The sequence below is a fragment of the Neodiprion fabricii genome, chromosome 3 (assembly GCF_021155785.1).
Source record: "Neodiprion fabricii isolate iyNeoFabr1 chromosome 3, iyNeoFabr1.1, whole genome shotgun sequence".
In the NCBI taxonomy this organism is placed as follows: Eukaryota; Metazoa; Arthropoda; class Insecta; order Hymenoptera; family Diprionidae; genus Neodiprion; species Neodiprion fabricii.
Window position 1 is genome coordinate 40,198,534 of NC_060241.1, and position 14,945 is coordinate 40,213,478.

At 40.0% G+C, this 14,945-nt stretch overlaps 1 protein-coding gene and 1 long non-coding RNA gene across 4 annotated transcripts; one reads left to right on the forward strand and one right to left on the reverse strand.

The window, feature by feature from the left end:
* Positions 1-3,819: 3,819 nt before the first annotated feature.
* Positions 3,820-13,724, reverse strand: LOC124179089 (protein FAM151A). Of its 2 annotated transcripts, none has more exons than XM_046563150.1 (5): positions 13,518-13,724; positions 6,090-6,227; positions 5,677-5,903; positions 5,446-5,594; positions 3,820-5,360 (listed from the first exon to the last, which is right to left on the reverse strand). In XM_046563150.1, exons 1-5 carry the CDS (start codon positions 13,576-13,578, stop codon positions 4,979-4,981), a joined length of 957 nt encoding a protein of 318 aa, XP_046419106.1. In that variant the 5' UTR covers positions 13,579-13,724; the 3' UTR covers positions 3,820-4,978. The 2 variants fall into 2 exon arrangements, with proteins under 2 accessions (XP_046419106.1, XP_046419107.1); XM_046563151.1 differs by lacking the exon at positions 13,518-13,724 and adding an exon at positions 9,185-9,294.
* On the forward strand, positions 13,710-14,945 carry LOC124179090. Of its 2 annotated transcripts, none has more exons than XR_006869946.1 (3): positions 13,710-14,081; positions 14,623-14,677; positions 14,806-14,945. It is a non-coding gene; the product is annotated as an uncharacterized LOC124179090 (long non-coding RNA). The 2 variants fall into 2 exon arrangements; XR_006869945.1 differs by having other exon boundaries at positions 14,623-14,681; positions 14,806-14,914.

The window sequence follows — 14,945 nt, forward strand, 5'->3', positions numbered from 1 at the left end:
TTGCGCGTGTTTCAGCCGCAGGGTGTCTCGACCATCCGGTCAGCGGACAAAGTGAAGTAACCTTTGACATTGGATCGAAGAATGACACCTCCCACGTCTGGTTCTATTCGTCTCGAAACGAATCACCTCTTCTTCAATCTTCGTCGTTTCTCGCCGAGCTGGATAAATTTTTAGGTCGCGGTTTCGTCCGACCCGCTGCACCAAGCACGAGAAATTATTTACTTTCCGTTGACTTGTGCAACGACGCACGCTCGTCGACTTATCTTGTTCGATGTTGATTAAACGCGCGCTTACACACTTTGATATGTAGCATCGATGCCGGAATTAAGGGCCGCCATAGTTCAATACTCTGACCGTTATCAGGCCGGCTTGCACTTTCCGACTTGGTACTGGTACTGACCTCTCGATCAAATACCTCCGCCGAATCGGATCATCGTTCGTAGGCTTTCTGGGCATTGAACGATCCGCAGAACCGCTTAAAAAGTGAAACTCATCATGCGCAACTTATCCTCGTAGGCGTCGGTGGATCGAAACTTGAAGACGATTGCCTAATTTTCACTGGAAGATTTGAACTCGCGTTCTTTTCTCCAGCTCCGATCTTCACCAGGTTGATTTCGCAGGTTTGTTCGTAGATCGTATTTAAATTTGTCTGTAACTATCATCGTAATACAACGTATAAGACACTTGGCAATTAAATCGTAATAGAAAAAGTGAGAAGATAAGTGAAAAGTGAGATAAAGATTTATTAATAATGATTCAATTATGGCTGTGAGCCCAACATGTTACCCTCCGGGCGAATGGACCTGATACGTAAATGTTAGATAACGATGCTCCTCGGGCGATATTAAGAAAGTACGAGCGCATTAAAGACGGATCAAACATTATACAAAGTAAAATATTACCATAAGAATAGCATCCATACCAAGCGAGTAGGGAAAAGGTTGTGTGAAATGTAGAAAGTAGGATAAATCAAGCCTGAATGTACGTACCTTCACAACCTTCAGGCTCGCACACATGAAAGTATAGATTGCCTCTGGAAATGGCATGAATGTAACTATTATCCGAGTCTTCGCATGAAAAGCAAATCGGTAAAAACATCCATTATTTCCTACTCTTGAACATCACGGTGATAATTCAAAAAGGGCGTACAATATTTTCTTTCAATATTTAGCTTGAAAATATGTGTAAGGAGCGATTGGCAACGCAATAAAAGAATTTTAAAAAATTATACGCTCTTTTGGCATTGTTCTAGGCATGTAACGTACCTGCTACAATTCCATCACGACGAAAATGCCTCACAGATCATAGTCGTGGACCACTTGTCGTTAGCGTTGAATACACGAACCACCCACTGACCGCAAAAGCAGCGGTTTTTCTTTCTCATAATTGTTTTCTCAATCCTTGCGGTTGTGTAATGACGAGGAAAGTATAACTGCGAGTCAGTCGGAAGAGTTTCGGGGATCTAATCGTCGTTGAAACGTAAACAAAACGTATAACGTTTGCCTGAGGGAGCCGCGTCGCGGCGGAAGAGTCTTGAGCGTTGCTATAAAAAAGGTGCAGGAAGAAGAGGAAGAAGAAGAAGAAGTTACCCCTATCATCTCGTACAAAACCAACATAGGGATTAACCGAGTCTGTAAAGCGCAAACAGGGGAGGCATGGTGTCGGGGCAGACAGTGCGGGCAACGACGCGACACTCACAATCAGCCTCCTCAACTTTATCCCGTGGGACAGGTTACGGTTTGTCACGTTTATCCCGTTTCTCCTTCGCAGCCTGTGGGCCTTATGTCTACGTGTACGCTCTTGAAACTTTCGTTACACGAGGATGTTAGTGTTGTTTCGAGCAACGTTGCCTGCGCGTTTGTTTTCCCACATTGTCTCACTCCAGCTATGAAGGGTGCCACCATGTCGAGCTTCCGCCGGTTATCATCCACCTTCAACAATTCGAATTAGACACTGGTCCGTCGTTCCGTCCGCACCAGACTCGATTCGGTAAAATCCCAGGAGCACCCCACAGGACCCATCGTGTAATTAAATAAGGCGAAACAATGCGCGTACGCTTTGGTTGAACCGATCGGAAAACATAACCAAGGTGACGTCATATAATAGGCTTGATATTTTCTCATTCAGTGTTTATATTATTATTTTTGCAACACTTGACCGCAGAAATTTGCATTTTCAGCAAACGGTATGTACGGAAATCAATAAATAACTTCGAGTAACCTATTTGCGTGATTTTTGTGACGTCATCTTGGATATGCGCAGACTGATCGAAAATCGGTCTGTAACAGATGTGACACACCTTATTTCCTTACATCGTGACAGGAACCAAAAAATGTTCGTTACCTCTTACAGTATAATATGTAAAATCTGGTAGAAAAAACGATCGCTCTGAATCAGGGTACAGGCGATTTCCTCTGATTTCCTCTCTTTTATTCTCCGTGACCGCATGCTACGCGTCCAAGGCCCTCGTTCAGATTCTAACAACGGCTTACCCTCAAAGGTGACCGCTGCCGGTCAAGCACTGGCCCATAAACAGCGATCGCCTTTGTCGATACACATGCAGGATACAATGAAGGGCTCGACGTGCGTTGGCGGCGAAATGTTCGGGTGAACCCTCCGAGGTGGGCGGAGGGCGGGGAGCTCGTCGTAAGAGCCGTGTGACACGTGTATTCCTGGACACGTGCTACCCGGGAGAAAACCTGAGCGGTCATCGTCGAGGAGGATTACTTATGCTGAGCCACCCGGTCGGTCGAAGAAATACCTGTTTCCAGGCCATTCGTCAGGCCCTGAAACGGGGACCGAACAATCTCTGGTCGTCTCGGGCGCCGCCTCGAAGTTACCGAATCTGGCTAATGGATCGGTGAGTTATTGAATCGCCGAATTAATCCCTCTCGATGTTGAGCAATTGCAACAGTTGGCGACTGGATTTAGCTGCTGCCTAAATTCTTATCGCTCGGCGATGCGGAGCTGTTCGGTAATTAATACCGTCATATTATCCACTCGATTAATATGCGTACTTTTAACGCACAGCCCCGCTGATAACGCTAATGAAAATTGGCCGTTACGTCGTCACAGTCGCGTTGGCTGTACGCAGCGTTGCGTTGCTTCAATAAAAAAGTAGAAAATTAAGAGGTAGTACTTTTTAGGTATTAATTCGGAAACTTGTTCCAAGGGTAAATCGATGACGCTGAAACGAATGGTGATAACAATTTTTCAACCAATCCCCGAGGTCATTACAAAAAAAGGGTTAAACGGTTCAATTCCGATTCTAATAACTTTGTATAAAAAATGTGTCAAATAATAGTTCTTGGGGGAAAAAAAAAGCGTAAAAAAGTACCCTATGTTCATCTTCGTATCTTCAAAAATAAGGGAGAAAAAAAAAAGAAAAACCATTCAAATCGGAGAGTGAGGGGGGAGGGGGGGGGGGGGGGGTGAAAACCTAAGTTTCAAATAATAAAAAAAGTATTAAATTCGTATGTATGGCAGATTGTTTGTTACGTATTTCTTACGTAAGAGTTAGTCTAACTTTGTTCAAAAATAAATTCTCACTCACATTTTTTTCGCTTATTTTTAAAGATACGCAAATGAACATGGGACACTTATTTCCTTTTGGAAATATGGTCTCGGGGGTTGATTACGAAATTCTTATCACCATTCTATTCGGCGTCATCAAATTACTCTTCATTCAATCCTGAAAAGTACTACCTTTCATGCTTATTTATTGAAGTATAAGGTGAGGTCGCAGAGCTCAAATGCTTTCCACAACCTTCGAGCACCTCTGTCTTCGATTTGGTTGTGACACACAATAAGTATTGAGAATAGTGCGAATTTCGATGCTTTATGTCCGTCAAGGGGTGAAAATATATTGACAATTACCGTGAAAAAGTGTCGTCGTCTATATCAGCAGACACTTCTTAGAGGAAAGAATCTTTGGTGATTATTCTAGTTTCATAATTACAGGGTATAAAATAGTTTTTATAGCACTACACGCTTATGCTATCGATCTTACACATATTCCTATGCATAACTTATAAGTATATAGTAAATGTACATCACACGTGTGACAAGCACGTCAACAAAGCACTTTTGTGTGTAGATAACATACAATATTTACTAAAATTAGATCATGTATGTAGGTATAACATGTATTTCTTGTCTTGGTTTTATATTTGCGTATTGTAATAGAATGTATATGTGTTGTATAACCACAATTACGATATTACGATGCACTCGAAATTCATGATATTGAATAAAGATGATATTGAGTAAAGAACGTATTGAAAAATCGGGTGAAGTTTGCCGAACGATGCGCAAGACTTTTATAACAAATTGAAATACCATACAAATTTATCAGTTAATAAAACGACCAAAATTCTAATAACAGTCGGTGATTTCGATCTGACGACAAACACGAAGTTTCTTTTGCTCGTTCTCTTTTTCTACTCAAATTTTGTGAATGCAATGTATCTTTATATGTGGCCGGACAGTAACGTAAATAAATAAATAAATTCGACATAGAAAATATCGCGATATCGCGAATTCTGATACTCTTTATACCAGTTCATTGCTTCGACACTTATTACACATTTGCGGAATTCACAGTAAGATTTGATTGAGTGTTTAAAGTAATTGATTGCCGAAATTTATCATTCTTTCGCAATAGAGTAAGAAGTGTAAAAGGAATGACTAGTCCGCTTGTATTTAATCATTAATGTAAAATGGGATGAATGGTATGACAACTGAAATTTATGTCAGAAGCTTCTTCGCATAATATTTTCAACCAGAATCAAAATCTTATTCTCAAAAGCGGCAGTTCTCACAGCATCAAATACATCGCGGTTGATCTGCAATAAAATGCTTATCGTGCAAACCTGCAGACTCGAATCGATTTTCTGCAACCTGAGAACGTGAGACATGAAATTACTTTCGTCGATTGCGAACTTGATCTCCATTATACATTGCATTTTATGCCGCACGTTCAGAAGAACTTTGCAAACAAGAGTGCGGCTAAGAGGGTGCCGAAACAGATCTTCATTCGAGAACTTGTAGAAGATTCGAGATGCAAACGATTCATAAGCTCCTCCGGTACATCGATGTAGACTTTTGATACGCCTATCTTTTGAATCACTTCGGAAAGCTTTACGTCATCGACGGTGTCGTTTTCGCTTGACCAAATAGTCACCGTCGTCCCGCTGGCAGATTCCTTGAGTAATTTGTCTATCGCGTCCCAGCTATTCGCTACAAGACCGGCCCGCATAGGGTAAGTTATTGGCTGACTAACGTTCTTGATAGTATTTATCATCTCCTCTACGTTGGCTTCGGAGTAACTGCCGTCGATAATATTGTAGTCGGCGCCGTACCTGAAGCAAGCAAAATCAAATCCTGTAGTGAACCGTCGACGATTCTACACCGACAAAGTTTCCGTAAAAATGAATCTTTTGGTACCTCGTCTTCCATCCGAGCGATAACGTGGCGTTTGGAAGGGTTCCGGCCGCCAATGATAAAAATTGCGCAGCGTCCACGGGCTCCCCGTTCAAAGACGAGTTCACCGGTCCGTCGAGAATATCCGCGTTCAGCCAGACCGGAAATGTCATCTAGGAGGAGAATGGTGCGATATGTTATAGACACAGTGCTTGTTTTAGCGTACCAACTTCTGCACGCTTTTTCGAAACTTACATTATTCATGAGTTTCTGGAGGATTTCGCAACTAGCATTGAAAGCTTCGAGCGACTTGAAATCGAGCTTGGCCCCTTTACTTTGGTCCGCCATAACCTGACTCAGGAAATCTTCCAGGGATAAATCACTCGTATTAGCTGGTGGATGCGCCATCACGGGAAGTTCAACCGTGGGCTCTGACTCCAAGGTTCCCCAAACGACATCTGCCTCGAGCATCATTATATCGCCTTTAAAACAAGTTACACGCTTTAATTAAATACCCATATTCTCACCATGATGCAGCTATCGACTGAAATGGGATATATAGCCATGTTAAATCTCGGCAATCAAATACTTGGAAGATTTTTTACACGTTTTCCTTCCGACAACTTCAAGTATATGTATAACAGATGTATTGTAAGAGTTGACGTTACTTGAATTGAGAGCGTTCGTTAGAGCTTGCTGACTGTTGACGGCATGATCCCAGGTTACTTTTGTCAGGTTGCCCTCGATGCCTTGGAAGAATTCGGGAACCGATGGTAAAATAGAGCTTCTCGTCGATGGCTCCTCTCCTGAAACAGAAATAAATTTATTTAGTACAACCTGTACGGTAGCTTCATTCATGTTGCTTCAGGTGGCGGAGAACAATACAAACGCGAATAGATCCTGAAGACTCTTGACCCAGTATGCAAATCAACCGCAACCGCAACCTTGCTCTAGGTGCAGAGTACATTCAGAAGGACGATACGGTTCAAAATTTGCACATATGGTATTATTCCCCGGTGCAACAATACATATGAGACATGAAAGGCTGTATGCAAACATTTACATACACTCGGTGTAATGTCAAGTAGCTGTCATCCAGTCGGTAAGTTTATAAAATTCCTCTCGGAATGCGGATGAAATCGAATCGATTCAAACTGTTCTTTCGATTGATTTTCAACTCAAAATTGTACGCTGATTTTGTGCAGGCGTTTAAATTCGCGTGCCAAATTGTTGATTGTAGAGGTATGTAATATTTTCTTTCTTGACCTTAGGTACAAGCAAGAAATCCCAAGTTGATCACACCGATTTGATTACTTCCGTAATATGTTATAGTAAATTAAAAACTAAGCAGCACGTATTTTTTTTTAACTGCCATTAAACACTGTAAGGAGGTAAAACAATCCTCCGAAAAAAGTTATGTCAAGGGGCGATTTTAAAGTTTATTTTTTTTTTTTTCAATTACATTTTTCATTTCTCGTTATAAGAAAGCTTTTCCAGTTGGATTGATTAAAAAATATTACGATCTTTTGGGTGAAACTGCAAAATCGCCCCTTGACACGACCTTTTTAGGAGGGTAGTTTCACCCCCTCAAAGTGTTTAATGTTAAATAAAAAAAAGTACGTGTCGCTTAGTTTTTAATCTACTTTAACATATTACAAAAAGAAAACAAATCGGACAGACCGACCTGAGCTGCCTTCCTTGTTAGTCAAATTCTCGTTTACAATAGGCTAGACGCTATTTATCGCTGAGAAGATATATCGACATATCTCAGGATTCCCTTTTACTCCGTCATGTTTTTCGCAAAACAACTTTTTCCTTCTCTATTCATTCGCACTCTTATTCCCTGCACGAGTTTGCTTCGAGATGGATACAGCTGAAGCTTATGCTTGCGATAACTTTGTATGAAAATAAGCCGCGGTATTGCGTTATTGAGAATTAAGCGTACAGGCACAACAGCATCATGCAGCAAGGGGCGATGATGTTGTCATCCACAGTTTTAGTCACGACCTTCCGGGGCGGCTCGGGTATCCTGAAAATATTCGCGAAATTGCGCGCAAGCTGAGCTATGTTTAGGCAGACCCGACAACCTGCAGCATATTGCCTTTGGCTGGCCGAGATGCCATTATACATATGGGGCATTCCATACCACTTCGACCTGGGTCGGATCCTTTATCTCTCAGATTGGATCCGCGATTTTTTATATAATTGATCTCACTTTGAAAGGCACTTCGTTTTTTTAATTTTTTCGTATTGGTTCAGAGTTTTCTACGATTTTTCGATTTAAGCATCTGAAACAATTCTGAAAAATCGAGTGTCGGTTATGATTTACGAGAAACATTTTACCATAATAAAGTGACTCCCGCTTCAAAGTTTTTCAACGTTTTTTTTTTCGGAATACGCTTGAAATCAGTAAGAGGGAAAAGTCTCGCCACTCCGGCTCCAAGTTTAAAAATTTTGATACCTGACACACGATTTTTCAAAATTTTTTCAGATTTTTAAATTGCGTCGTTCGATGAAATCGTTTTAAAAAATTGAAAAAATTTCAAATCAAGTCGGAAAAATTTCAAATAAAAAAAAGAAAACAACGGAGTACCTTTCAAAGTGAAAAGAATCGTATAAACAATCGCGGGCCCAATTCGAGAGGTCAAGGGTTAGACCCAGATCAAAGTGGTATCGAATGCCCCGTATGTACGGTAGACAAGGTATAAGCACTGTTGATTTCGCTAACTCGAAGACAATCAGCCTTTGTCAGTCGAGACCAGAACCGCTGCTCACAGCCTGATTGTTCCGCTCGTATCATTTCGGTCTAAAGTGTTAATTCCTTTAATCAGCCCGGCACAGCAAGTTGTATAACGAGTTTATTGTGCGTGGGCGCTTGAATTTTGACGGCTTTGGAATTCACGAATTTCCAAGTACCAACGCACACTTGACTTCTCGCCCAGACGTTTCGTCATTATTGACGTTCTGCATGAATAGTCTATTTTTCGAGCATTTGTGCCATAATATTTATACATCGGTTTCATATATATATAAGGTAGTGCATTTACAGTTCCTGGTCAATTGCTGAGAATTGCACGTTTTGCACGCGGCGTGTTTTCGATCAACAACATTGCAGCTGTCGTGCTGTTATACCGACCTTGGTGACGGTCGTTAATTGTACAATTTACCCGGCTATGTTCTTTTACATAATGGATACATTTAACAGTTCATACAACTAATAAAATGGCCAGTGCTCGCTACAAGTGATCAAAATTGTTAGAAAAAAAAAAACATTTGCTAGCTTTGTCGGTAAGATAGTGAAGAAAAGCTACTTTTATCAGATTCTAATATCAATATGTTGTACAGCATGAGCGTGATTCTCCTACGTTTGAATTGTCGAATGACAAAAGGATATAAATTCTACCTCCTCACAGCTTCGTGTTAAAGACTAATACGACAACCTGCAATTTTCATAATTCACTCGAGTATAATAGCATCGTCTTAGAAAGTAGACCTAAATTAACCCTGGATAACTAATAAAGACTGATAAAAAAAGAACTGATGACTACGTCTTGCAGCGGGCTTGTTTTTTCACCCAGTTTACAAAAGGCGTGCGATACAATTCCCCGGAAGGTCGCGCATGCGCCGTGAATGAGAACGCGTTGGACGAAGGCGTTATCGACGATCAACACGTTTAGCATGCCGCGCGTGACAATCGCACGCGATACCGACGGAGCAACGAGCGAATTCAAGGTGTACCAATTTCAACTTCCCGGTGACTTACGTGACGAAAAAGACATCATTAGGGTTTTCCTGTTCTCCCTTCTTCCGTTTATCACAGTTCGCGATACTCGTAACAAAGCCTTCTATACGCTTAGATCCCGGCTACCGCCAACGAAAAACTGTCGATCAGGTTACATCATCATGTCCGCTCTCTCATCTGTTTTACTTCCATTAGGCACCCGAACTAACGCGAACATGCCCGATTGCGTTCATCCCTGGTTTATGACGTAAAAAAAAAAAAAGCAGCAGAGGTTCGAAAATTCAAGTTTTGAGCTGTCAACATTACGAAGAAGTAAAGCTGATAGACTGATATAAAACGTCACCAGTTGAAATGAATTTTAATATTCGGTATATGTCGTTGGGAGGTTACAGCTGGACGGCGTGTCATAAACGTGATCTCAGATCTAGGATCACGACTATGAACCGTAGAGCAGAATTCCAGCACGTGAGTATCGTGCCAGACAATTATCGCTAATCAGTGACCACAGGAGATTGGTAGATAATTTAAAACGTGCAAATCGCCTGTTGACTATTGCTGTATCGTCGGTTTTACTCGATCAAAGGTCAGCTATCCAACATTTATAAGCTTGGTATAGCCGTCGATGTATTATATTTATGATCCAAAGCCTGAACAAACAAACTAAAGTGATAATTTATCGTTACAATTCTTTGTTATCTCATTTTGAAGCGCCTAGAAGTTGGAATCGGTTACCTCCTATTATCATGGATAGGCCAAACGTCGGCGCTGATTTACGTTTCATTGTTCGTCCGACGCGAATGATACTTGATGTATTCCGCCGTGGGATTCTGTGACTAATTAACCAGACGACGGGAGTATGCGATTTAATTTGACCGGAAACGGAAGCGGAAACAACATTTCTACCGCGATTATGCAAAAACCACAAGATTTTGAAGCGAAAAATTTCTAACTGTATAATATTATATATTATACATATACAATTTTATATTATTATATAAATACAATATTTACTCTCAGTTCCCAGAAAGAAGTATTGAAGAATGTCTAAAATACCTCTAATATAAATAACTCCGTGAACAACTTGACGCCGGAGTTTATTGTTTCATCGTCGGTTCACTCCAGGAGTTACATGATGGCTCGTTAAAGTTTATAACGATATAAATGGCGCGAACCGCAGAAGATTGATTTAATTGCAATATAGATGGTCACAGACGATATAATAATTCGAACAGCGTTATACGCACGTGTCTAAGCCTAGGGACTCCGCGCGATTTTTTGAAAACGACCGGGAAATTTGATTCACGTTGTAAATGAATAATAATTGTAATCGCGAATAATGTGGCGTCTGCAAATTATTGGCGGATAGTTATTATAGTTTAAAATGAGCCTGAAATGGTTCATAGGCTCTAAATTGCTTTGAAAATTAGACGGAGGGTGAACCATTATTTCTTGCACAAGCTTCAGCAAGTTGGAAACAGAGATCTGGTAATTTTATCGTACGTGTGAATATTACTTAGCCATTCACAAAGGGTTACTTATATCGTTGCAGCGTGTTCGAATAACGTGAGTTAACCGAGTCTCAGTTATTCATCAAGAATTAAAAACTCAGTCTTGTCCCTTGTATAAGTGTTGAAAAAATGCTAAATTTCACATTTTATAGTTCTAGAAAGTTTCGGTAAAAGTGTGATTTAATCGTTGTAATAAAGATTCCGAGCAGATATTTCACTGCCACGATCTATTCTTCATCATATCCAAGTTCAAAGTCTTTACAAAGTTATGGATAAGAGGATAAAACAATTTCTGTCGCATATTTGTTCAAAATAGTGACTGCTAATTAGCCATTTGCCATTAATAACTTATTCAGTAACGATATGCAGTCACGAACGACTTTCGTACAAGAATCTTTCAATCCCATATACGATTATTACAATCATTTAAAAAGAAAGTGCAAAAATCGTCATTATAGCAATGAAATGACGAAAAAAAGTTCTTTCATAACGATCCGTCAATCGAGTCTTGAGATAAAAAATTGTGCGCATAAAACGTAATTTCTTACCCTCCGAAGAGGACAAGGAGATTTATTGAGTAATGAACCACTTGGCACATGTTTTTCTGACCTAAGAAACATTTCTGAACGGATAGTTTGAAAATCCGAGATAAAATGAAAATTTGAGACAGAGGCATTTGACACCTGTTAACCAGGGATACTTTTCTTCACGATAAGTTGAATACCGGATGAACGTCACACCGATTCCGACTCTGCGTTACGCATCGCGTAGAAAGAGGCGTTATCGCAGTATGAATAATTCGCAAAACTTATAAATAAACCGACTATCACACTGTGTTAACAAACGGGCGGGATCGGTGGATATAAAATAAATGCAGACACTCGTTAGTTTTTTCTAAATCAGGAAAATAAAATCAGAGCAGCGTTGCTTTCCTGTATCTCATTACTCACTAAACTCGGGCTGATGCGTTTAAGTCGTGCCTGATTACGAGTTAAAATTGAAGTGATGATGAGCAAATGCATGATTATCTTTCGTATACACCTCCGGCATCTCTACCGGGATGTGGTTGTGACACAACCGCTGCTGAAGGCAGGGATTAAACTTCTTTGTTCATTATCTTCAACTGTCGAGTACTTGGCATTTGATCATCTCGACTTAATCTGTAGACTAATAGACCGATATCATATACCAGCAATTTATCGTCCAAGTACACGGCTGTATAAATTGAACGAAAATAATATTGAGATGAACTGTTGCGGGGATTTTCCTCCACGAATTTCAACTCTATCAATGTTTCATCTCATTGTCAGGCTCGTTATCCTTGAACAGATATTTAAGACAGATTTGGTTTTTTTAAAAGAATATCTATTTGATATGTGATCAAGATGACGTGGTGGTTCGGACGTAGAGAAAGCAACGTGAAACTTTCACGATGAAAGAGAAGCAAAATCGAGGTATTTGTTTTACTGAGGAAAAGTGACAGATCTATTTCCATTTATTCAGTTTTCTCCATGCGTTATGAATACCCAAAAATGGGAAGGTATTTTTTGATACTTTATTTGAATAATGATTTCTTAAACGAAACAACGTTTCAGGGGTACTATACTACTTTGTAATTTCTTTTTTTGCCTCTTTTCTTTCGTTGGCTTAAGTGCTTCCTTAATTATGCAAAAATGATACCCAGAAAAGTCTGAATGTGAGGGAACATTTTTTAAATGGCACAAAAGTCGATTTTTCGAGTGAGGTCACGATGATTTGCAGGTAATTTGAGAGCGAGCTTCGAATGCTCATTTTTTAAGTATTGAGTTTAAATGCGTTTTACTCAAATTTATGATTTTCATTTTTACGTTGACCGATCAACTTCAAATTTTAATTGTAGCTTTATAATGACTTTGTCTAGTGAAGTACGTAGGATTGATGAAAAATTTACCGATTTTACGACAGACTTGTGTTTTTTCCTTCAAATTGACGCCATTCTTGTGAAAATTAATATTTCTGGAAAATTTTACGCACTTCACTAGATTTTGGCATCTTCTTTTCAATTCTTTTTTGTTTTTCGTTCTAGATTGTAAATTGCGACTTGCAGGTTGTCACGCATGGAGGTCATTTAAAAAAATAGAGGAAGTTTCCTTTCAACAGCCACTTGACTACAATTTGTTTTAGAATAATTTTCAAAAAATTTTATCTTGTACTTCAAGCCTTGTATTAACATGTATGAAAAGCAGAATTAAAAAATATCAATTCGTTTTTCTGAAACAAATTGGAGAAAATGACCCTTGATTTCGTGTAAACAAATTAGAATTACCCCTTATCGTAAAGGTTTCGATACTTCTCCTCACTGTTTCAGACGAGTAACCTAATGTAAATATTCACACAACGAGGAGAAAGACGTGTTTGGTTCATCTTGCTTTAACGCGCCTTTAAACGTGAGGTAGTACCGAAAACGTTGCAGCATCTTTTTGTTTTTTATAGCACGAAATCTAGTTCAAGTTCACAGCAAGAATAAACAACCACCGGCGCAAGTTTTCAAACTGGTAACTATCGATTTCGGAAACTCCGGACCTTTCCAAATTCATGCAAAACGAAATTTAATCTTCAACATCAATAACAAATTGCGCCCAAATTCCCAATCGTGAACTAACGTGAAATTAGATTGAAAAACCTCGTTTTTTTCCACTTATAATTACACATTTACACGCGATTATCATAAACGAACCACAATTCAAAATTCGAGATTCGAGATTCAACGATCTAGTTATCGACGCCATCGCTTCAACCGTTTCAAAAAGTAATAATTGCACTTCTCGGTTGTTATTAAATTGCATGAAGAGAAAAGAACAACTCACCAAGCGTCGAGGCGGAAAAGAGAACAGCGATCAAGGTGAAAATGAGCGTTGCCCGCGTCATGTCGATGGTAAAGATGGAGACTGTTAGTTATTGCGGACACGACTAGCTCGGGGGCCGAAAAGCGACTGACTGACCGAAGTGATCGAGTGACGAGCACAAACGAATCGGGCGAGAGAGCGACAAGTATGACCGTTAGCGGTTTCGAAAAGCGCTTCTGTCCACTGCGTTCGCTGAGGCTTATCTTTCTAGTCACATCGCGAAAGCCTGGCGATTGGTCGAAAACCGTTCAGCGCGGTTGATTATTCGATTTTAAACTCGGCGCCGATGCATTACGGGTATTTCGCGCATGCTCTTTCCCCCCTTTTTGTACCCAAATTCCAATTTCCAAACGGTAGGTATCGGCAGGAATTTACCGACGCGCTGCGCGCGCTGTTTTCCAACCCCAACCCTCGCGACTTAGGAATGAGCCATTGACTCATGCCTGATAGCGCCGAATGAGTGTCCCTCGACACCTAATGTTCCTGACTCAGAGGGAAATTACCGCATCCTAAGGAAGAAGTAAGGTTAGTGTCCCGGTTGTTGACTCTTTCGCAATTATTGACATTTTTTGGTTGCAATATCTGTTTGATCTTTACTTCTAAATTTACCAAAATTAAATTTTTAGTGTCTAACTCTCTAATAATTCGTTTTATTCATCGAAAAATTCACAATTTGTGCCGTAAATTTATAATTTTCGAAAATATAAGGGTCAACAATTGGGTCTAAACGTGTTAATAACTAGCACTGTTAGCTCGTGGCTATCTGAATATCTCTTCGTAACGGAAATTTTCGAGCATTGGCGTTAATGCAATGAAAGCGATTCGTTTTCGCGTTCAACCGTTTCTTTGTGCCTTGTACGGTACGAAACTTGTGAGTCTTCGCAGGACAGAATCGTTTCCATACCTTCGGAGAAGAATAGTCTATGAAATTTTCGACGGTTCTTAGAAGTGAATACAACCTTTCGCACTCAGGTAGTATTTTTTTCTGGCAAACTGTAGGGGAGTGTGTAATATATACGTATAGGAGGGATATTTTAAAAACTCACATTGGCGAATGATCTTTCAGCTAACGTTTTGCGTTTCGAGTTCTGCCGCAAACTGCGACCAAAACAGAATAACTCGTAGGTAAAAATTATTGTATAAAAATATTTATAAGAAAATATTTATTCGAGATTTAGTTATTCGTCGCGATAGTTGTTGGTGCATTTTAGAAATCTGGTTGTACATCCGAATAACGATATATGTATAGGTACATGAACGAGGCGCAAAAAAAAACAGGAAACGGAAACCGCTGCTGGAAGGAAAACCAGCGGCTGGTGGGTACGAAGAAAACCGTACGTGGATCAAGCCCCAGATATTTGAGTCGAAATTCAACCGCTCTGTAAATCG

Excerpts from the sequence above, each read along its gene's own strand:
- LOC124179089 (XM_046563150.1), bottom strand. The coding sequence starts at position 13,578 with ATGACGCGGGCAACGCTCATTTTCACCTTGATCGCTGTTCTCTTTTCC. Across the intron at positions 6,228-13,517 it reads CTTTTCCGCCTCGACGCTTG|GAGAGGAGCCATCGACGAGA; the intron begins GTGAGTTGTTCT and ends TTTCTGTTTCAG. Across the intron at positions 5,361-5,445 it reads TCGCTCGGATGGAAGACGAG|GTACGGCGCCGACTACAATA; the intron begins GTACCAAAAGAT and ends TGCTTGCTTCAG.